Raw genomic sequence first — 23911 nt, 5'->3', positions numbered from 1 at the left:
GGGGGGTGGGGGCCAGGCTGGAGTGGTAGAAAGCTCAGAAAAATCCTGCGAAGAAAAAAATTTCTGAGGTAACGAATAGAATTATCCCGTATCGGAGGCCTTTTTGGACGGGTGGTGTGTGATGGCCTTGGTATGTGCTTTCTCGTATTACATCACGTCATCATTGGTATATGGTTAACGTGTTAGTTAGTAGGCGTAGTGCGAGCAGGGTTGTGGAGTAGAAGTGGAATCATATGGCTAGGCCGGAGGTTATTAGAAGGGCTGAGAGGGCCCCTGTTAGGGGCCATGGGCTGAGTTTTACTATATGATAGGCATGTGATTGGTGGGGGAGGTCTGGGAACTCCATCCAGCTGCAGGCTGGATGGAGCCAGGGGGACTAAGGAAAAGAACAGGGCCCAGAAAGGGAGTGGCCCAGAGGAGCTGATGTGGGCCAGAGTAAGTACAGAGGAGAGAGATGGCAGCAGGGTAGGGGGCCGGGTTATTTGGCTTTCACAGAGCCACGTCCCTGATAAGCTGTGCACTTGTGTCTGAGATCCTCAAAGGACCTGTGCCTGGATGTGGAGCTGTGAGTTTCTAAGGCCCTTTGATTTCACCCTGGTCTACATGAGGTTCCAGTGGCTGCCCCATCTCACCCCAGGGGCAAAGAGTCAGTCTAGCAGGGAGACATGGGGAGAGAGAGTCAATGGCAAACATCCACCCTGGATGCAAAGACAAGGGACATGTCAGAGGGAGGGAGACTTGGTGTGAGGCCAGGGGAAGGGAGGCACATTGGATATGGTGCAGTTCCGTCTCTGCACTTGCCACAGCCTCATAGGACTGTGAGGATTGATCTTTGCAGGAGGGAATGGGGTAGAATGGGGTCTGGACTGGAGTCCCTGTCATCCAAGTGACCCCATATCTACTCCTGCCAACCAGGTGAAGGTCTTGCTGGATGTAAGTCAAACCAGGACCTATCAGACTGCCTGGCACTTTCTGGTGGATCTAGAAGGAGCACAGTGATCCTCAGTCAAAAAAAATCTTGCATTGTCCCGGGCTGAGGATTTTCAGGTGGTCCTGGAGGGGGAGACTCTGGGGAAAAACCACAGAGAAGATTTTGGCACATTTGACACTATTAACATCCAGTGCCTCCCCTTCCTATTGGCCGGGTGTGGTGGCAGGAGAATTGCTTGAACCCGGGAAGCAGAGGTTGCAGTGAGCTGAGATCACGCCATTGCACTCCAGCCTGGGTGGGCAACAAGAGTGAAACTCTGTCTCAAAAACAAACAAACAAACAAAACAAACAGACAAAAAAATGTGAAACAACAAAAAAAAAAACCTTTGACTGAGTGCCTGCAATGTGCCACCTACTATTCTGGGTGCTACTTAGGATAAACAAGAAGCAAGGCAGCTGCAAAGTGAGCTCAACAGAATACACCTGGCTTGGCAGTGCAGTGCAGATCAGTAAAAAAATGCCTGTGCAGCATAAAATGTGAAGAGACATCTTCTTTGCTTTTCTTTTCTTTCTTCTTCTTTTGAAAGACAGAGCCTTACTCTGTTTCTAAGGCTGGCGTGCAGTGGTGCAATCTCGGCTCAGTGCAGCCTTGGCCTCTCAGGCTGAAATGATCCTGCCATGTCGGTCTTCCAGTTAGCTGGAAATACAGGTGTGTTGCATGGAATATCTTTTTCTACCCCTTCACTTTCAGACTACATGTGTCCTTATAGGTGAAGTGAGTTTCTGGAAAACAGCATATAGTATGGTCTTATTCTTTTACTCATTCAACGACCCTAAGACTTTCACTTGCAGAACTGAGATAAATTGTCTTCATTGTTGTTATTGATAAAGGCTTAGTACTCCCATTTAATTTCTTGTTTTCTGGTTGGTTAGAGACTTCTCTCTTCCATCCTTCCTTTCTTATTGTCTTTCTTTGTGTTTAAGTAATTTTCTCTTATGAAATCCTTGGGATGTGACTTTTCTGGCCAGAAGCCTCTATGGCTGGGGGCACCTTTGCCAGAGTTTTGATGGGGTTCACTGGGTTTGTTCTGCCCACTCAGACTGGTAGACTATGCTTGGCTCATGCTTCAGGCCTGGATCACATGCCTATTAAGGGAGGGTCAGGACTGGAGCAGTGAGGGGTGTGTGAGTGAGCAGGGGGTCTGGCCACTTTGGACAGTCACTGGCTCCCGCAGCAGTGGGGCAGGCAGCTCCAGGTGCCAGCACAGGTGCCAGATTTTTGCAAGGCTGCAAATGAACCAGGCACAGCAAAAGCAGCTTCCATGTTTGTCCCTGGAGTACACAGTGGTGTCTGCTGCTCTTTCCAGGAAAGTCATCTCATCATCTCCACAGCTCTCAGTAGAGAAAAGGCCCCGGAGTGGATTGCTTGTCTCTGCAGGAAAATCATCCAAGAGTGGGTAGTTTCACTCTGCCACTGTTCATCCTGATGTTTTCCCTGAGTCTGGGGCTTTTGGGGCATCATGGGGAAGGAAGTATGTGCTGCTTGGGTCATAGGTAGCCATTGGCAGGCACAGAAAAGGCACCACATATTCCCACTCTGGTCCATAGCACTAGTGGACCAGCCCACGGGCTTCAGGCCCCGCTTGGTCACAAGGTAGAGCCTCACCAGGTACCCTCGTCTTCCCATCCAGGAGTCTGTCTGCCTGCCACCACCACCCATGGCGCCCAGGTCACTTGCATCAAGGAGCATCCAAAGGCCAGCACTGATCTGTCCTCAGCCCCCTCTCAGCCTCCCTCCCATGCTCATCAGGGCCCAAAGCCCAGAGTGTTCAAGACAGCAGGCGGACGGTGCATCAGCACTAACCTGAGCATGCGCACACTCATCTGGGCTGCCACAGCATACATGCTTGACCCCAACCCCGCTCCAAAATTACAGCAGGTGCCAGGAGGGACCACACAGTGGGAGCAGACACCCCCATGCTGCAGGAGAAGGGGAGACCTCCTGAGCCCCCAAGAGTACTGGGGGACCTTGGTTGGAACTGCGACCTGGGCAGCTTCAGTTGTGCCTTTGGAGCTACTGTCCTGCCAACTCGGGAGAGCCAGGACTCCCTCTTGTCCCAGGATCCCATCAGGTTCAAAGTGTATGTAGCCTCAGTTATGCCCTCTCTCTGTGTTTCTCCACAGAGGTGACAGGTGAGATGCAGGTTCACAGCAGCTCTGGCCAACCCTGCAAAAACAAACCCAATGCTTCTGGGTCTGGTTTAATGAGCCCCAACTGCACTCTAGTTAAGAATATTGCAGGCTAACAGCAGGCAGTGAGGAGTGAGTTTGAGGCTTTGTAGAGGCTCCAGACCTGGGAGCGGGTCTCATTAAGCCATGAGAGGGTGTGGGTGGCACAGCTGTCTGCCTCAGGAACATGGGGCACAGGCCTGGCTCACAACCCTGCCAAGGTGGGGTGCCTCCAGGAGTGGACCGTGGTCCCCAGACCCAGCAATTAGGAACGTCAGTCTCCGTGGTCACCCCTGTGGGGGGCAGATCTTGGAAATGCAGCCCCAGGAGGATTAGCACAGAACCTCCCTTTGACACCCAGGAACTTGGCACTGTTAGCAGGGTGGGCACAGTGGCCCCATAGCTGGCCAGGTCATTGAACTAGGTGCCATTTCTGCTTCCCAACAAAGGCCCCTGTAGCTTGATCCCAGCTCTGCCTACCACCTCAAGCCCATCTTCTCCTCGGGGCCCCTCTCTGCCCGTCCCTTTGTGCCTGACTGAGCTGCTCCTTGCAGGTGAAAATGTAAGGAAAAAACAGATGACTGAAGAGAAGTAAAGAATGGGTGGAGATCATTGGCACACCCGTAATCCCAGCACATTGGGAGGCCAAGGTCAGCAGATCACTGAAGCCAGGAGCTCAAGACCAGCCTGGTCAACATGGAAAAACCACCTCTCTACTAAAAATACAAAAAGTAGCATGCTTGGTGGCACTTGCATGCAATTCCAGCTACTAGAGTGGCTGAGGCATGAGAATCACTGGAGCCCCAAAGGATAGGATTGCAGTGAGCCCAGATGGGACCACTGCACTGCAGCCTGGGTGACAAAGCAAGATGTTGTCTTTTATTTATTTATTTTTTTTAAAAAAAGCAAAGAAAAAGAATGGGTGGGAATTAGATGTTTTGCAGCTGAATCTCAATCACAGACAACAGAGTACTTTGATACTTTTCCATCAGTAACTCAATAACTAGAGATTTCTGATGTATAAATCGCTAAAACAAGTCAATCAAATACAGAGGACACCAGAAAGTTTTCATTGACGTTATTTCTGATATTCCTGGGTAACCGTCCCTGCAGGGATAACATTCTCATCACTGTAGAACTTTAGCTTCTCTTTCTGACTCTGTAGGACATGGGTCCCGTAAGGTCTCATTGACTCCACCTCAACATTTTCCTCTAGTCTTGCCCCCTGCTCTTATCTCTTTTCCCTCATACTGAGCACCTGCCTGAAGCAAAGAATTCTCTGCTTCCTGTAAGTTGCATGTGGCCTGGTCACAATCATTCATGCCAGTAATCCTAGCACTCTAGGAGGCCAAGGCAGGAGAATCCCATGTGCCCAGCAGTTTCAGACCAGCTGGGGCAACAGAGCGAAACCCTGTCTCAAATGTTCTTTAATAAAATTTTAGAATTATTAAAAAAGGAAATAAGAAAAAACAAACATAACTTGCACCTACATACTAGATTTTAGTGTCCAAGGGCCTAGAAGAGAACTTTGGATTTCTCTACCCTGCTAGGCACGCCTTCCCTAGCAGCAAAGATGGAGCTCCAGTTCCTCAGACGGTGATGAGCCACAGGAAGGGCAGGGGGTGGGACCAGTGAAGATCCTCTTGGGCTGCCTGACTTCCCTCAGTGTACACACCAGCTCAGCCCGAAGTGGGGTGAAGATCTCCCAATCGACACGAACCAAGGAATTCAAACTCTCCTCAGGGGCAGGATACGTCTCCAGGCTTAACTTGCTCAGCCCACTGGTGTGGTGAGATTGAAGTGTGAAGAATGCTGGGACTTCTATTAGGACGGGAAAAAAAAGAACAAGATGCATGTATTGAGCTCTTACTTTATGCCAGGCCCCATTCCAAGTCCTGGCCGTGCACCGTCTCATTGGGTCCTACGATAGTCTCATAGGGTGGTGGCATCATCATCTTCATTTTACAGGGAAACTGAGCCTCTTGGCTGTTTCGTGCCCAACAGCACCAGCCCCTGAGTCCTCGGCAGGGTTCTACACTTAGGTGCCCTTTGTGTAGGGTCCCTCAGCACAGGTGCGGTCATTAATTACCCACAGGAACTTGATCATCATCCACCCTCTAAGGATGTGTGATTCCTACTACCATGCACTAGTCTTCCTTCACAGGGAGAAAAAGGAGGAGTTAAGAAAAGGTCTTTCATTGATGTTATAGGTATTATATGCCTCCGTAATGTCAGCATTTTGCTAAAAGGGAATTTGGATGTCTTTATTGGCCACAACTACTTTAATTCAGCAAGGGCCGCTACCCACCATGACAGGCATGGGTTAGTGATGCCCTGAGGCTCCTGCTCATACAGTGTGGAGCTCTCCTTCCAGGGCAGGGCCACGCCTTGGGCAGTGAAGTCCTTTCCCAGCACAGGTAACAGTCAGGAACTGAGAGCTCTGAATCCACCCATTGAGAGTGAACAGGGTCTTGGCATTGGGACAGAATGAGGGCACCTGAAGGGGCTTAACTTCAGGGGCTGACACTCACTTTACACTTAGAATGCTTCAGGCCCTGTGTGCATCTCTCATGTGTATTAACCCATTAAATAGGCACAGAGAATAGCAAGAAGGTAACAGATGCACAGAGAGAAGAAAAGAAAAGGAGGGAATTGTTCCAAATGATCAAATTCCATTTTGATGGCTTGATTTCCAGGAGCTGAACCTCATCAGTCACAGACAAATCAGTGCCTTATTAGCTCGATCAGTAACTGGACTTTTTTAGGTTTAAATTGTTTAATTGTTAAGCCATGTTAAGCAATTATGGAGGACACCAGAGAGTTTCCACTCAGTTTCCCTTTATTTCTGACTGTTACTTTACAACCATCTGTGCAGGGGTAACCCTCTCATGTGTCTCTCCTCCCCGATTCTCACTCTAGCAATTCAGATTCCCATTTCTGATTCTCTGGGACACAGGTCTCTAAAGAGCCCATCCACTCCAAGTCAACTTTTCCCCCAGTCCTGCCCCTCCTGCATCCTCATTCCTTTCCCATTCACACTGAGGAGGCATTTGAAACGATGGGTCTGTGCTCCCTTTAACATGCACTCATGGCCTAGGTTTCAGCTGCGAAATGACCAGAAGAAAGCTTGAAATATATCCACCCTGATGGCAGGCATTCAACAGAGGCAGTGACTGGGCTCCAGGTCATAGGAGGCCCTGATGCCACAGCGAGGGCAGGGGACAGTGCAGAGCACAATGATCTTGGGCTGCCTTAAGTCCCTCAGTGTCTTCATCAGCTCAGCCCCAAGTTCAGCAAATCTCCCCCAGCAGAGAGCACCCTGGGTGTCATAACTCTCCAGAGGGGCAGGATACAGCTCCAGGCTTAGCTTGCTCAGCCCGACGGTGTGGCGCAGCAGGTTCTCAAGGGCAGCCATGGAGATGAGGTTCCCACAGAAGCTGAAGGTGCTGAGCTGGGAGCAGCGGCTCAGGACAGGCAGGATGGCGCTGAGTTGGGAATCCATGATACCACAGTCCTCTAAGTCCAGGGTCTGCAGGGTGGCCACAACTTGCTCCAGCACACCTGTGAGGGGCTCAGGGCTGAAATGGGTCAGTGTGACGCCCCTCAGGTCCAGCTCCTTTAATTGACGGATGCTCGGGCACCAAGAGAGATGCTTCAAGTCTGACTCTGACAGCAGGCAGTCGGTCATAACGACCATCTCCAAGGGGGCCTGGAGACACCTGGGAGAGAACAAGAAGGAGTTAGAGGAGAGAGGTGGGGATGACTTCAGGGTGAGAGATGACGCTCTCCATAACCCAGGGCTGCTCTGCTCATCTGAGGATAGTCAGCACCTGGGGTTTGGGAATGGAGACTCTGTTCCTTCAGTGCAGTCCCAATCGAGGCTCAGTCCTTCACCATCACCGAGGTGACTGGATCAAGTCCATGAACTCTAAGGCTCCCTTTCCTCATCTGTCAGGTAGAAAACCACATCTCTGGGCCACAGGGGCCCGATGGAGACACAGGCCTAAATGACAAACCCAGGCAGGATCCTGCAACATCAGCTGGGGTGGCCAGGTTGCAGGGGACCCTGACATGCCTGTACCATCAGCAAACCATCTATCACTTTTACCATTCTTCACTCCTGCTCCCTCGCCCTCTATTCTATCATCATGTATTTCAATACATTAATTACCGACCTGGAGCTCAAAACAGGGTGCTGACAGGGAAACACAGGATTTTGCCTGTTCACTAGGCAGGTGAGGATAGACCTCATATTTTAAAATATAGGAGTGTGATGGGCATTCTCTTCTTTAGTGCCCTCTTCACCTCCCTATTTCCCATCATCTTAACTTAGACACACATCCTCAGGAGGAATTCACAAATGCACTCTCATCAGATCTAAACCCTGCAGTAGCTAGCTTCCTAGCTTGGCACCTTCTCTATAGCATCTAGCCCAGGAGATCCCTCTGACTTTATTGGGATGGTTGTGTGATACCCATATCAGGACAGAGCCACCAACAGGATAATGCATGGATATTCTAGTGTCCCCTCACTCTTACTTCCTCACAGGCTCACAGTGCATACCCACTGGTGTTTACTGTAACAAAGAAAGGCTCTGCTGTGGTCTGCAGAGAAAGCTCACCATCCTTCCTCACCTGAGCAGCTGGTCCAGGTGGCCTTCGAGGAAAGAGACAGAGTGCATAAACAGATTCTGGAAATAGTCCAGCTTGTGGAACTGAGAGGTGAATCGGGCAATGAACTGCCCCTTGTTGTCTGGGGGAATGCGGGCAGATGCATGGATGTTGAAGAGAACAAGTTTGCGGAGATTCCTCATCTGGCCCAGGTAAGGGGCAAACTTGACAAGAATGGACAGCTCCCAGGGGCAGCACACTTCCACCTCCTGGATACAGTCAAGCTCCACCATGTTCAGGACCTCTATGATACTGTGGATGGGCATTCCAAAAACCTGCAGCTCCTTGCAACACACATGCAGTAAGCCTTTTCTCTGCTTGCCCCACTCTAAGAGGTGGGTGAGGCATTCATCCAGTGTCCTGTTCTTGAGACAAAGGTCTATGAACACCATGAATGGCTGCTGCCCGCCTGTCCCTGGACAGTTATCTGCTGTTTGCTTCTGACTCGGAGCCTCCGGGAAGGATGCAGCAGCTCCAGACAATATGTCGCAGAAGTTCTCATCCACATTCCTCAAGTCCAGCACTTGAAGTTTTGACTGCCTGTGGGTAAAGGAGAAGAGAGGCTCCAAACTAAGGCAAGGACCTGAGCTTTTATTTACATCCCAGACATCAGCTGTTCTCCTCTCTGCCACTTTTCCTTCTCTGATTTTGTCCAACCCCTTTGCCCTCCGGATTTTGCCTCATCCCCATTGCCTGTAGCTTTCAGAGCCACTAGAAGAGAAGTTTCTGTTTCCTCAGTGGACCCTGCATGGTGAGCAGTCCTTTCCCAGAGGGGCTGGGCAATGGCCAAGGCCTTCCTGAGCTTCCTCACTGGCACCATCAGAAGCCTCTGGGCCTCCATTGTGCCCCTCCTCCTCCTGAAACAGCTGTCCCTACCCTGGACAAAAGGGCCCTCCCCACCTGGACACCTGGGTCACCTCACCTGGGGCGAACCTCTTGGGTCAGCAGCACATCAACCCCTTCCAGCACAGATTTTAACGACTCCAGATGAGGCGACTTCATCAGGGACCCTAGAGGGAGGCAGGTGAAAGGCCAGGCCTGCACCATCGTTTTCAGGGTTTCACAGCGTCTCCTGCTGAAGGCTTCCATGAACAGTGTGGGGAAGAGCTCCCTGGGCAGCTCCTCCACGGTGGAGATGGCCAAGGCCTGGTCCCTCAGCAGCCTCTGCCTTGCCAGCTCCAGGAGTCTGGGTGGGGCCCTGATGCTCATCTTGATGAATCTGCAAGGGAAAACTCTAGAGGACAAATCCAGAGAAAAGGCATCACTCTAAGGCCAAATACGATCACCTCATCTTCTCCTATTGCTAATCTCATTGCTCTGGTGGAGGTGGAAAAGCCCTCAATTCCCCCCAATTCCATTCTGCACTTGGTGGCCACAAATCTGTACCTGTGCCCCTGCGACTACCACAAAGAATGTCTTCCAAACACCAAGGAGGGGACGAGGTGGCCAGTGGCCCATTAATTTCTATGCATTGCTCCACTGAAACTCAGGATTACTGGGATCTGTCACTCAGGATCCTGAAAGCTAAGCTCCACCTTTTTGAGGGAAATTTTTTTGCTACTTACCACCCAAAAACAATGAGAATGACTGTCCTGTGGCCCCACACAGCCTGCATTCTCAGTTTACACAATTAGCATGCTTGGGGAAGACTAAAGTGACTCCCTAAAATCAATGCCATTTGTTTTTATTTTGAAAAATTATAAGAGAAACTATAAAAGCAGTGTGGCAGTATTCTAGAGCACTTGGAAGGTGCGGATGGAAACACTAAGTCTCAGATGAAGGATCCAATACACATCCCTTCCACATACTCACAATCACCCACTTAGGGACAGAGTCTAAGGGCAGAGATAAATCCCATGTTCAGAACAAGACTCGAGAAAATCACAATATCACCAAGTGTGTGAACTCTAGCTGAAGGGCACAGAAACCAGTAACTTCACATGTCAAGACATAAAAATTCATCCAACTGTAAATTTTTAATATCTTTTTTAAAAAACTGCTTCAATAAGAATTTTGAAATGAGAAAAATGAAGCAGAAATCAAAATTTGAGGGATGAAGTCAAAACTATATTTAGAGGAAAAATCAAAACCTACATCTGTTTAATTGAAAAAACAGACAGGAAATTCTCTGTGCCACTTTGGGCTGCGTGTCACCATCCCTGACTGGCTGGCTGCAGATCAGATGGGCATGTTCCTAAGGAGGTGGCGACTTACCAGATCTGGACTCAGTTTGCAGGGTGCTGGGATCTCTCAGAGAATCAAGCAGTAGTTCCAGGCACCAGGGCTTTGGGTCTCTCCTGTGCAAACTCAGGAGCTTTTATTGATGTTTCTAACCACACCCTCCCCTTCTCAATCACCAGCTTCCAATCAGAAAGTGATACGTGATTAGATTCTGAAGTTCCACCTAGTTAATCCTGATTGAGTTTCACACTTTCTTCTGATTCATTGATTAAATTAGATGTGCATTTATGAAAGTGAAAGAATAAATAACAGGGTGAAAGTCCAAAACTCATTAATTCATTTATTCCCCAAACACTGATGAAGTTTGACTAATATGTGACCTTCATAGTGACATGGAAGGTTTAATCTGTTCCTGGCATTAGAAAGAAAAAACAAAACCTGATGATATCTTTATGGAAAAATCTGTGGCCACATCGAAATTATCAACACGTTTCGTTAAGACAGTTAAAACAGCTTTAAAAAGACAGTGATGTCCACCCTAAGAAAATGGATTAAAAAGCTCCTTTATCCAATGGTCACCTGGGTTTTATGTTTTATAACAGGGCAGGTCATATGTGGGTTCAGGTTGAAAAGGGAACCACGGAGGGTGTGATTGATCACAAGACTAAGGTCAAGGCTTCACTGCAGGAAATCAGGACAGAATGACAAAGTGAGGTGGGGGCTGGGCAGGATGGGACCGGGTGTTCTAATAGAATCCTGGAAAGGAACCAAGACAGCATAAAACATGGTGGGTATTTTGTGGGCATCTCCACAGAAGGATTGAAAGACTCTGTCTAGATTGAGTTTAAAAATTAAAAAGGGAATAATTACAAAAGAGACAGTGCAGACTCTTCAAACACGACATTGTCTTTAAGGGCAGAGGAGGCAGATACAGTCTTGGCCTCTACTACAAGGGAAAGCGTGTTTACTCCAAAAAATGATGGGCTCGCCTCAGAAAATCAGCCTGGGAAGATGGAATCTGAGAATGTGAGCTGGGGCAGATGCCACAGGAAGGAAGGAAGGAAGGAAGGAAGGAAGTGAGGGAGGGAGGAAGGGAGGGAGGGAGGGAGGGAGGGAGGGAAGGAAATGAAAGAAAGAAAGAAAGAAAGAAAGAAAGAAAGAAAGAAAGAAAGAAAGAAAGAAAGAAAGGAAGGAAGAAAGAAAAGAAAGAAAAAGAAAGAAAGAAAGAAAGAAAGGAAGGAAGGAAGGAAGAGAGAGAAACTCAGCCTTCCTGTCTTTAAGAACGGTGCACACATCTGGTTGTATTGTGTGCAAATGTATAATACATTTCCCCAACAAAACCTGGAAGCTCTATTTCATGTTAAAAGATCTGCTAAGTTCAGGGATGGCTCCCATCCTAAGCAGGATCACACAGTCATTCTTCTGCTATTTTAGGGCACAAAGTAGCAAGAACGTCCCCCGCCTCCAGAAAGTCCTCCAGGCCTTTCTCTCCCATTCCATATGAAACCCAAACAGCTCGGAGATGCCACTGGCTTCCAAAACTGCAGTACTTTGAAGGATGTTCTCCATCATGGAATATTTCTGTAAATGTTCTTTCTCCACATTTCTGACCTCACTATCAATGCCCTGCTATGTGTGCAATCGAGTTAAACTGAAACGTGCTCAGTGCGGCTTCTACTTCACCTGCCCTCACTTTGTGAGCCTGAGGCTGAGGGTGAGCTCAGCACCAAAGGTCATCCTGAGTGTCTCTGTTGATTGAGCATGCACAAGGCACAGCAGGGACTGGTACCATTCATCCGAGATCTCAGCTCTCCCTCACGAGGAATCTAAGGCATGTTGCTATATTCCCCATTTTTAAAGTGGTGACCCTGAGACTTGGCTAGGGAGAGGAACCTGCCCGTGTTCAGGCAGCAAATGATGGACAGACCCCTCAGGTGAGGGGCTTAGAGGATCCCCTAAGGATTTCAATAATCTAAATGTTGAAAAGAACTGATTGACAAACTTTCCCTTCCTGCCCAATTCAGAAGGTCCAGCACCATCCCCAGGACCCCATTGAGAATCCCGCACATGGGGGCATTTCTACCATGTCCTGTCACCTGTTCTTCTCAAGGTGCTCATCTGCTGTCAAACTCAGAGCAGCCTTCAGAGCCCCTCTGAGAAGATGACCTGACCCCTTCTCCACTCACAGAATCTCCACCAGAATACCAAAGCTCCCCCAGGCCCTTGCTGAGGGTCACTAGAATATTTCTGAGCTTCTGTTTCCATCCTCCAGCCTGAGCTGTCAAGGCAGGTATCTCTTTATGCATCCTGGATACCTCAGCCCAAATCTCCTGAACAACAGAACATGGCCACAATGCTGGGAGACCCTCACCCCAGAGCAGTCATTGAGGAATTCTCCCAAAATTCTATTGAGCTATTTTGGTGAACATGAGAAGCCATAAAGCAGGGAGTTCCTCAGCTGCTGCTCTGGCCCTAAAGAGGCCCCCTGGGACCGGACTGCTGGAGGGTGACCCTGCCTGGCACGCAGAAGGAGACCTGAGTCCTCTGGTCTTCCTATGGGTGCCAGGCTGAGAAGAGGTCCTGGGAAATGTCCCGGTGCAGGGGCCATCCCTTCCCAGGCTCCCCTGGCTCAGCCTTAGAGCTGACAAGGCTGCACCTGGAATGCAGTCAGTCTGTTTCTGTCCAAGTCAGGTCTCTTCTTAGCCTGAGCTGTTCACCCTCTCTGCATTTCTAAGAGTCAAACTCCCTGTTCTGGCCCTGTTGCCCTTCTCTGGTCCTCAACCAGGTCTGATTCCAGGTCAGATTCATGAATATCATGAGCTAAAATAGGGGCTTCCTCTCTTTCTTCCTCCAATCAAGTCTGAGGACAAGGTCACCCTGAAAGCAGACACTTGATGCTGAGGGAGGTGCTCAGAGCCTGGGGTGGGAGGAGGTCTGCACCCTCACTCCAGGCTGGACGGAGCCAGAGGGACTGAAAGTAGGAACTGGGCCAAGAAGGGGAGTGACCAGAGGAGCTGATGGGGCTGAAATAAAGGGGAAGGAGGGAGGTGGCAGCAGAGCAGGCAGCCAGGTTCTCTGGCTCTCATAGAGCTGTGTCTCTGAAAGGCAGGGACTTGTGTCTGAGACCCTGGGGCACTGGGGCTTGGACTTGGGTCTGTGAGTTCCCAAGACACTTTATGTGCCCTGGTCTGCATGAGATTTTAGTGGCTGCCCCATCCTGCCCCAGGGGCACAGAGTCAGGAGAGTGGGGATTCCCAGGAGAGGAAGAGCGGGTGGCGAGTGTCCATCCTGGATCCAAAGACAAGCAGCAGGTCAGAGGGAAGCAGCTGTGGCTTGAGGCCAAGGAAAGGATTCTGTTTGGAAATCGTGCAGCTCCATCTTTTCACTGGTCAGAGCCTTATGGGACAGTGAGGACTGGGCTTTTCAGGAGGGAATGAAAGAGAATGGGGTCTGGCTCAGAGTCCCTGACATCCAAGTTATTCCAAACCTCCTCTGACAAGCAAAGGGAAAATCATGGAGGATGGAAGTCAAACCAAGGCTCATCTGGCTGCCCAGAGCTTTCCAGTGGATCCAGAGAGGGCACAATGATCCTCAGTCAGAAAAATCCTCCAATGTCCAGCACTGAGACCCAACAAGAGTGCCTGGAGGGGACTCCCTGTGACACGTCTGAAGAGAAGATTCTGGCACATGTGACTCCTCCCACACCCTCTGCCTCCCCCTGACTCCTCTCCCCTTGATTCATTCAAAGACCTTCACTGAGCACCTGGGATTGCTTCCTGCAATTCCAGGTGCTACCAGGGAAGATGAATAAAATGCAAGGAAGCTGGAAAATGAACTCAGCAGAGGACACCAGGCTCAGCACTGCAGTCCCGGTCAGAAAAATGTCTGTGCAGGCTGCGCGGTGCAGAGCGATCATAATAACCCATGGGGATAATCACAGGTGTCCCAAATCCTTTAATCACTTTTTGTTGGAATATGAAGAGGTCTCTCACTGCTGAATATAAATATACAGGGAAGTGAAAAACATTAGTAAAACGAACATTTACTAAGTGCAATGTGACTCAAAACACTGAGAAGCCAAGGGTTTTATTTCTTTGAAACAACTTGCCAAGGCAGTTTGAACAGTGATCATCTTGCTCCTGGGCTCAGCACCGCAGAGGCAGCTGGTGTCTTCTCCACCTGGGAGAGTTGTCCTGCTTTTTTTTAAGTTGGGATAGGCCAGTGAGTCGGGAAGTTTGTTCATCTTGGGCTTGGGGTACAGGAGGATTTGGTGGGGTGCCTGTGGCCACTCCACTGCCCTCTGGGATTAGGAGGAGACAGTGGGGTCAGGACTCACCCCCTGGCCTGTGCTTCAGGTGATCCCTCTCCGTCCTGTGGATGTGGGGTTGGGAGCAGGTTTGGGGTCCTCGCCTAACCCCATTGGCTCTTCTTGGGAAGATGAATTTATGGGGCACCTGCAGGTGGCCACGTGTGGGAAGGAATCTCAGAACTTACATGGATCCATGCAAATGAGGCTTCCTTCAGGCAGACACAGGAACTCTGAGCCTCCCTGATGCTGCAGGCACCTGGGTTTGGGGACCGTCTTGGAGACAAATGCATGGAGCGTCCCAGCAAGTTTCCCTGTCTCCCAGCTCCTCCCTGGGCTTCTGCATCTGGGAGTCAGGGCCGGATCAAGAGAAGCCCTGCGGGGAGTGGGAAGGACATAGGATTCTCAGGGTCTCAAGTTCAGCTTTTAACATTATCCTCAAAGGTGGGGTTTTTCCCAGAGGCCTCCTTTCCACAGATCCCATGCCTTCTTGCTGGACTCACGGGAAACTTGCCCTGCTAGAGACATGGGATATTTTACTTGTCTCTGCCATGGAGCCATGCTGGAGAGCTGTGACTTCCTAGCTGACCACACACACACATAAACATGTAAACACCATGAGGTCATTGTAGGGATGCCCACTGGGCCTGCGGTTCTCGATAGCACCCAGTTCATAAAAGCCTCCCTTCCACTCACCTGGGGCCTGGAGTCATTGGCCTCCTCCTGTCTCATTGATCCAGCATTTGGCCTTGACTGGCCAGTGACTCAGACCCCAGCAAGAAGGACAAAATGACTAGTTCACGTGCTTTAGGGGAAACACAGAGAGAATGAGAAGACCAGTGTCTGAAGTGGCAGGTTGTGAATTGGCTCAGGGAGATGAGACTGGAGAGGTGCAGCCAGGGGCAAGGGTGACTCAGGGGTCATTGGCAGTTTGGGGTTAGGGTTGTGAGGCCACTTGAAGCCTATTTTCCACATCCCCGAGGTGGCTGAGAGGACCGTGTTCCCTGGGGGGATAACCAGAGGGCAGGGACATGCATCAGAAGATTCTTGCACTGTCCAGACAGGAGGTCCTGGTGTCCACTTGAGTGGCCATGGACAGCATGGGGACGTCCTGGAGGCAGAGTCAGCAGGACTTGCTCTTAATTCTTCCTGGGGTGGATGTGAAGCTTGTGTCCTCAGAGGGAGTGGCTGGCACAGGAGAGGACTCTGCCTTAGGGCTGAGTTATCCCCTGTGGCCTCAACTGTTTTCCTGATTATGCCTGTTGTCTTTGAATGTCAACAAAAGTAGCCAACATTTATGGAGGGTTTATTATGCCCCATGCTTTGGGCTCAGCATTTTTACCTGAAGATTGAGATTATCCTTCTACACATTTGATGGAGAAAGAGACAGATTCAAAGAGAGAGGGAGAAATTTTCAAGGCCAGACAGCCTGTAAGTGGTGGGACTGGAATGACAGAATGCCTGTTTGTCAACATCTTTGGCGGTGACATGATACTGTCCCAATCCCTGCAATCTGCTGCTCATTTTCATCCTTTCAAATAAAACTCCACAGTCAGAGGCTTGTGCAAGAGTTGGGGTCCAGAGCATCAGGTCTAATGTTTGCTATGTTTATATTCACTGCCAAATCTGTTATTCCAAAGAAATTTTACTAGTGAAATAGAAATACGTTGTCTGACAGCATTACCCCCTGTGATATGGTTTGGATCGAACCATTGCTCTCCAGCCTGGCAACAGAGTGAGACTCCATCTCCAAAAAAAAAGCAATTAATTATAACAACACGTCCATTCACTCTCCAAAGTGTCTGGGACTGGACAATTAATTGTCAGGCCCTCTTCTGTAGCACCATACACTAGAGCATATACGTGGATTAAAATAAATACTCACACAAAATGCAAGTATATATTCTTTTTTCATTATTATTATACTTTAAGTTTTAGGGTACATGTGCACAACGTGCAGGTTTGTTACATATGTATACATGTGCCATGTTGGTGTGTGGCACCCATTAACTCATCATTTAGCATTAGGTATATCTCCTATTGCTATCCCTCCCCCCTCCCCCCACCCCACAACAGTCCCCGGCGTGTGATGTTCCCCTTCGTGTGTCCATGTGTTCTTATTGTTCAATTCTCACCTACGAGTGAGAACACCTATGAGTTTTCTTCTAGGGTTTTTATGGTTTGAGGTCTAACATGTAAGTCTTTAATCCAGCTTGAATTAATTTTTCTATAAGGTGTAAGGAAGGGATCCAGTTTCAGCTTTCTACTTATGGCTAGCCAGTTTTCCCAGCACCATTTATTAAATAGGGAATTGTTTCCCCATTTCTTGTTTTTGTCAAGTTTGTCAAAGATCAGATAGTTGTAGATATGCGGCATTATTTCTGAGGGCTCTGTTCTGTTCCGTTGGTCTATATCTCTGTTTTGGTACCAGTACCATGCTGTTTTGGTTACTGTAGCCTTGTAGTATAGTTTGAAGTCAGGTAGCATGATGCCTCCAGCTTTATTCTTTTGGCTTAGGATTGACTTGGCAATGCAGGCTCTTTTTAGGTTCTATATGAACTTTAAAGTAGTTTTTTCCAATTCTGCGAAGAAAGTCATTGGTAGCTTGATGGGGATGCCATTGAATCTATAAATTACCTTGGGCAGCATGGCCATTTTCACCATATTGGTTCTTCCTACCCATGAGCATGGAATATTCTTCCATTTGTTTGTATCCTCTTTTATTTCATTGAGCAGTGGTTTGTAGTTCTCCTTGAAGAGGTCCTTCACATCCCTTGTAAGTTGAATTCCTAGCTATTTTATTCTCTTTGAAGCAATTGTGAATGGGAGTTCACTCATGATTTGACTCTCCGTTTGTCTGTTAGTGGTGTATAAGAATGCTTGTGATTTTTGCACATTGATTTTGTATCCTGAGACTTTGCTGAAGTTGCTTATCAGCTTAAGGAGATTTTGGGCTGAGACGATGGGGTTTTCTAGATATACAATCATGTCATCTGCAAACAGGGACAATTTGACTTCCTCTTTTCCTAATTGAATTCCCTTTATTTCCTTCTCCTGCCTGATTGCCCTGGCCAGAACTTCCAACACTATGTTAAATAGGAGTGGTGAGAGAGGGCATCCCTGTCTTGTGCCAGTTTTCAAAGGGAATGCTTCCAGTTTTTGTCCATTCAGTATGATATTGGCTGTGGGTTTGTCATAGATAGCTCTTATTATTTTGAGATACGCCCCATCAATACTTAATTGATTGAGAGTTTTTAGCATGAAGGGTTGTTGAATTTTGTCAAAGGCCTTTTCTGCATCTATTGAGATAATCATGTGGTTTTTGTCTTTGGTTCTGCTTATATGCTGGATTATGTTTATTGATTTTCATATGTTGAACCAGCCTTGCATCCCAGGGATGAAGCCCACTTGATCATGGTGGATAAGCTTTTTGATGTGTTGCTGGATTCAGTTTGCCAGTATTTTATTGAGGATTTTTGCATCAATGTTCATCAAGGATATTGGTCTAAAATTCTATTTTTTGTTGTGTCTCTGCCAGGCTTTGGTATCAGGATGATGCTGGCCTCATAAAATGAGTTACGGAGGATTCCCTCTTTTTCTATTAAGTGGAATAGTTTCAGAAGGAATGGTACCAGCTCCTCCTTGTACCTCTGGTAGAATTCGGCTGTGAATCCATCTGGTCCTGGACTTTTTTTGGTTGGTAAGCTATTAATTATTGCCTCAATTTCAGAGCCTGTTATTGGTCTGTTCAGAGATTCAACTTCTTCCTGGTTTAGTCTTGGGAGGGTGTGTATGTCGAGGAGTTTATCCATTTCTTCTAGATTTTCTTGTTTATTTGCGTAGAGGTGTTTATAGTATTCTCTGATGGTAGCTTGTATTTCTGTGGGATCAATGGTGATATCCCCTTTGTCATTTTTTATTGCATCTATTTGATTCCTCTCTCTTTTCTTCTTTATTAGTCTTACTAGCAGTCTATTAATTTTGTTGATCTTTTCAAAAAGCCAGTTCCTGGATTCATTGATTTTTTGAAGGGTTTTTTGTGTCTCTATTTCCTTCAGTTCTGCTCTGATCTTAGTTATTTCTTGCCTTCTGCTAGCTTTTGAATGTGTTTGCTCTTGCTTCTCTAGTTCTTTTAATTGTGATGTTAGGTTGTCAATTTTAGATCTTTCCTGCTTTCTCTTGTGGGCATTTAGTGCTATAAATTGCCCTCTACACACTGCTTTGAATGTGTCCCAGAGATTCTGGTATGTTGTGTCTTTGTTCTCATTGGTTTCAAAGAACATCTTTATTTCTGCCTTCATTTCGTTATGTACCCAGTAGTCACTCAGGAGCAGATTGTTCAGTTTCCATGTAGTCGAGCAGTTTTGAGTGAGTTTCTTAATCCTGAGTTCTAGTTTGATTGCACTGTGTTCTGAGAGACAGTTTGTTATAATTTCTGTTCCTTTACATTTGCTGAGGAGTGCTTTACTCCCAACTATGTGGTCAATTTTGGAATAGGTGTGGCGTGGTGCTGAAAAGAATGTACATTCTGTTGATTTGGGGTGGAGAGTTCTGTAGATGGCTATTAGGTCTGCTTGGTGCTGAACTGAGTTCAATTCCTGGATATCCTTGTTAACTTTCTGTCTCATTGATCTGTCTAATGTTGACAGTGGGGTGTTAAAGTCTCCCGTTATTATTGTGTGGGAGTCTAAGTCTCTTTGTAGGTCACTAAGTACTTGCTTTATGAATCTGGGTGGGGCAACCCGCTCGGGTCCCCTTCCACAGTGTGGAGGCATTGTTCTTTCGCTCTTTGCAATAAATCTTGCTACTGCTCAAAAAAAAAAAAAAAAAAAGTATGAATCTGGGTGCTTCTGTATTGGGTGCATATATATTTAGGATAGTTAGCTCTTCTTGTTGAATGGATCCCTTTACCATTATGTAATGGCCTTCTTTGTCTCTTTTGATCTTTGTTGGTTTAAAGTCTGTTTTATCAGAGACTAGGATTGCAACCCCTGCCTTTTTTTGTTTTCCATTTGCTTGGTAGATCTTCCTCCATCCCTTTATTTTGAGCCTATGTGTGTCTCTGCACGTGAGATGGGTTTCCTGAATACAGCACACTGATGGGTCTTGACTCTTTATCCAATTTGCCAGTCTGTGTCTTTTAATTGCAGCATTTAGCCCATTTATATTTAAGGTTAGTATTGTTATGTGTGAATTTGTTCCTGTCATTATGATGTTAGCTGGTTATTTTGCTCGTTGGTTGATGCAGTTTCTTCCTAGCCTTGATGGTCTTTACAATGTGGCATGTTTTTGCAGTGGCTGGTACTGGTTGTTCCTTTCCACGTTTAGTGCTTCCTTCAGGAGCTCTTTTAGGGCAGGCCTGGTGGTGACAAAAATCTCTCAGCATTTGCTTGTCTGTAAAGTATTTTATTTCTCCTTCACTTATGAAACTTAGTTTGGCTGGATATGAAATTCGGGGTTGAAAATACTTTTCTTTAAGAATGTTGAATATTGGCCTCCACTCTCTTCTGGCTTGTAGAGTTTCTGCCAAGAGATCAGCTGATAGTCTGATGGGCTTCCCTTCGTGGGTAACCCAACCTTTCTCTCTGGCTGCCCTTAACATTTTTTCCTTCATTTCAACTTTGGTGAATCTGACAATTATGTGTCTTGGAGTTGCTCTTCTCGAGGAGTATCTTTGTGGCATTCTGTGGATTTCCTGAATTTGAATGTTGGCCTGCCTTGCTAGATTGGGGAAGTTCTCCTGGATAATATCCTGCAGAGTGTTTTCCAGCTTGGTTCCAGTCTCGCCACCACTTTCTGGTACACCAGTCAGACATAGATTTGGTCTTTCCACATAGTCCCATATTTCTTGGAGGCTTTGTTTTTTTCTTTTTATTCTTTTTTCTTTAAACTTCTCTTCACACTTCATTTCATTCATTTCATCTTCCATCGCTGATACCCTTTCTTCCAGTTGATTGCATAGGTTAATGAGGCTTGTGCATTCATCATATAATTCTCATGCTATGGTTTTCAGCTCCATCAGGTCGTTTAAGAACTTCTCTTCATTGGTTATTCTAGTTATCCATTTGTCTAATTTTTTCCCAAAGTTTCTAACTTCTTTGCCATTGGTTCGAACTTCCTCCTTTAGCTCGGAGTAGTTCGATCTTCTGAAGCCTTCTTCTCTCAAATCATCAAAGTCATTCTCCATCCAGCTTTGTTCTATTGCTGGTGAGGAGCTGCGTTCCTTTGGAGGAGGAGAGGCACTCTGAATTTTAGAGTTTCCAGTTTTTCTGCTCTGTTTTTTGCCCATCTCTGTGGTTTTATCTACCTTCGGTCTTTGATGATGGTGATGTACAGATGGGTTTTTGGTGTGGATGTCGTTTCTGTTTGTTAGTTTTCCTTCTAACAGTCAGGACTCTTATCTGCAGTTCTGTTGGAGTTTGCTGGAGGTCCACTCCAGACCCTGTTTGCCTGGGTATCAGCAGCAGAGGCTGCAGAACAGTGGATATTGGTGAACCACAAATGCTGCTGTCTGATCGTTCGTCTGGAAGTTTTGTCTCAGAGGAGTACCCAGCTGTGTGAGGTGTCAGTCTGCCCCTACTTGGTGGTGCCTCCCAGTTAGGGTACTCGGGGGTCAGGGACCCACTTGAGGAGGGAGTCTGCCCGTTCTCAGATCTCAAGCTGCATGCTGGGAGAACCACTACTCTCTTCAAAGCTGTCAGACAGGGACATTTAAGTCTGCAGAGGTTATTGCTTTCTTTTGTTTGTCTGTGCCCTGCCCCCAGAGGTGGAGTCTACAGAGGCAAACAGGCCTCCTTGAGCTGTGGTGGGCTCCACCCAGTTCCAGCTTCCGGGCTGCTTTGTTTACCTACTCAAGCCTCGGCAATGGTGGGGGCCCCTCCCCCAGCCTCGCTGCCACCTTGCAGTTTGATCTCAGGCTGCTGTGCTAGCAATGAGCAAGGCTCCGTGGGCATAGGACCCTCCAAGCCATGTGTGGGATATAATCTCCTGGTGTGCAGTTGTTACGCCCATTAGAAAAGCGCAGTATTAGGGTGGGAGTGACCTGATTTTCCAGGTGCCATCTGTAACCCCTTTCTTTGACTAGGAAAGGGAATTCCCTGACCCCTTGTGCTTCCCAGGTGAGGCGATGCCTCGCCCTGCTTCAGCTCACGCACGGTGCACTGCACCCACTGTCCTGCACCCACTGTCTGGCACTCCCCAGTGAGTTGAACCTGGTACCTCAGTTGGAAATGTAGAAATCACCCGTCTTCTGCATCACTTATGCTGGGAGCTGTAGACTGGAGTTGTTCCTATTCGGCCATCTTAAGTATATATTCTAAATCCTTGCTATATACTTATATTCTAAGAGGTCACATGCAAATTCAAGGCTAGGTCAAAGAGTAGAGTGGCTATCTATGGAAAGGGGAGTGGAAGTGAATCATGGTAATAAAAATTAAGTATAGATATAGATAGGAATAGATAGACATACACACATATAGCTGCAAGAAAGGGGAATGTCATGGACCAATGATGACAGCGAGCCATATAAAAAGGCTACAATTCTTGTGATTATGTGTCTGTTTTCAGGATGGGTTGTAGCTTACCTTTTTAGAAAGGCTGATGCCACAGCCATAGTGAATAAATGATTATAAAATGTGTTTCCTTTCTGGGGCGTCTCTGGAGAAATCTCCAGTGGTAGGAGAACTCCGTTTACTGGGCGGGTGATCACACAGATAAGATTTTTCAGATCCAATGGCACTACCATTAACTTCATTATCCTTGGTATCCTACAAAGGTCGAGTGAAGAAATGGTATCTTGAAACTAAAATTAGCTAAACTAACAAAGGAGACTGGGTTAATTTTTTTTTTTTTTTTTTTGAGACAGAGTCTCTGTTACCCAGGCTGGAGTTCAGTGGTGCTATCTCAGCTCACTGCAACCTCTGCCTCCTGGGTTCAAGTGATTCTCATGCATTAGCCTCCCAAGTAGCTGGGATTAGAGGTATACCACCACACCCAGCTAATTTTTGTATTTTTAGTAAATAATGGGGTTTCACCATGTTGCCCAGGCTGGTCAACTCCTGGCTTCAAGTGTTCCGCCAGCCTCAGCTTCCCAAAGTGCTGAGATTACAGGTGTGAGCCATCATGTCCAGCAAGACTGGATTACTTTAATGAAATTTTTACCACCCCCTATGGGAAAACACAGCCAGATCCCCCATAAGGTATTTTATTTTTACCAACTGCAATCAGAAACACTGATAATTAAGTATTTACTGGAGAACCTATGCCTTTGATAATAGAACCTCATGTATCCCCTGCACTTTTTAGCTCTGATCATGTAACCAGAGGATCAACTCCAACAGATTAGTCATTGCTTAAGTTGTTACAGGTGATGACGCAAAGCCCAAATTGCTCAGGCATGTCCGATGGGAAAAAGGTTTAACCTCTTAACTATTAACACAGCCAGGCAGACTGTTTGAATTGGCATCATCTGAAACCAGTTGGAAAGATGATGCAAGCTTGCTGCACCATCCCCAGATTGGGGAGACAGGTTTAGAACTTGTCTCCTATCTGCTTGTCAGTTAACTTTTTTTTATTTTTATTTTTATTTTTTTCTTTGAGACAGAGTCTTGCTCTGTTGCCCAGGCTGGAGTGCAGTGGCATGATCTCAGCTCACTGCAACATTGGCCTTCTGGGTTCAAGTGATTCTCCTGCCTCAGCCTCCCCAGTAGCTGGGATTACAGGCATGCACCACCATGCCCAGCTAATTTTTGTATTTTTAATAGAGAGGGAGTTTCACCATATTGGTCAGGCTGATCTGGAGCTCCTGACCTTGTGATCCGCCCACCTTGGCCTCCTAAAGTGCTGGGATTACAGGTATAAGCCACTATGCCCAGCCCAGTTAACTCTTAATAAATTTTTTTTCCCAAAATGGAGGCTTGCTCTGTCACCCAGGCTGGAGTGCAGAGGTGCAATCTCGGTTCACTGCAACCTCTGCCTCACAGGAACAAGCGATTCTTCTGCCTCAGCCTCCTAAGTAGCTGGGATTACAGGCATGGGTCATCACACCCAGCTAATTTGTGTATTTTTCATAGAGACAGGGTTTCATCATATTGGCCAGGCTGGACTCGAACCCCTGACCTTGTGATCCGCCTGCCTTGGCCTCCTAAAGTGCTGCAAATATAGGTGTCAGCCACCATGCCCAGCCTTTTTTGCTTTTCTATGCGCTTAGGAGAGTGAGCCCATCGTTCAGTAACAATATGACTCAGTACCGCAAGACCTTTCAAAGCCTATTTCCAGTTGGTGAAGGAGGGTTTTGATGATCGCTGGACCTTCATGCCCTACCATTTGGAGACTGCATCTTTTATTTTTTTATTATTTTTTTTTAATTGATCATTCTTGGGTGTTTCTCGCAGAGGGGGATTTGGCAGGGTCATAGGACAATAGTGGAGGGAAGGTCAGCAGATAAACAAGTGAACAAAGGTCTCTGGTTTTCCTAGGCAGAGGACCCTGCAGCCTTCCGCAGTGTTTGTGTCCCTGGGTACTTGAGATTAGGGAGTGGTGATGACTCTTAACGAGCATGCTGCCTTCAAGCATCTGTTTAACAAAGCACATCTT

The 23911-nt window shown here is 47.3% G+C and overlaps 1 protein-coding gene across 1 annotated transcript; it reads right to left on the bottom strand.

Annotated features, from left to right (window-relative positions):
- Window positions 1–6317: 6317 nt before the first annotated feature.
- LOC129393904 (PRAME family member 8-like) lies at window positions 6318–9039 on the bottom strand. Its single transcript, XM_055098128.2, has 3 exons — window positions 8753–9039; window positions 7795–8370; window positions 6318–6879 (listed from the first exon to the last, which is right to left on the bottom strand). The coding sequence occupies exons 1-3, from the start codon at window positions 9037–9039 to the stop codon at window positions 6318–6320; spliced, it is 1425 nt and encodes a 474-aa protein (XP_054954103.2).
- Between the last annotated feature and the right edge of the window lie 14872 nt (window positions 9040–23911).

The sequence above is a fragment of the Pan paniscus genome, chromosome 1 (assembly GCF_029289425.2).
Source record: "Pan paniscus chromosome 1, NHGRI_mPanPan1-v2.0_pri, whole genome shotgun sequence".
Lineage (NCBI taxonomy): Eukaryota > Metazoa > Chordata > Mammalia > Primates > Hominidae > Pan > Pan paniscus.
Note: the sequence above shows the minus strand (reverse complement) of the source record. Positions and strands in the feature narration are given on the sequence as shown.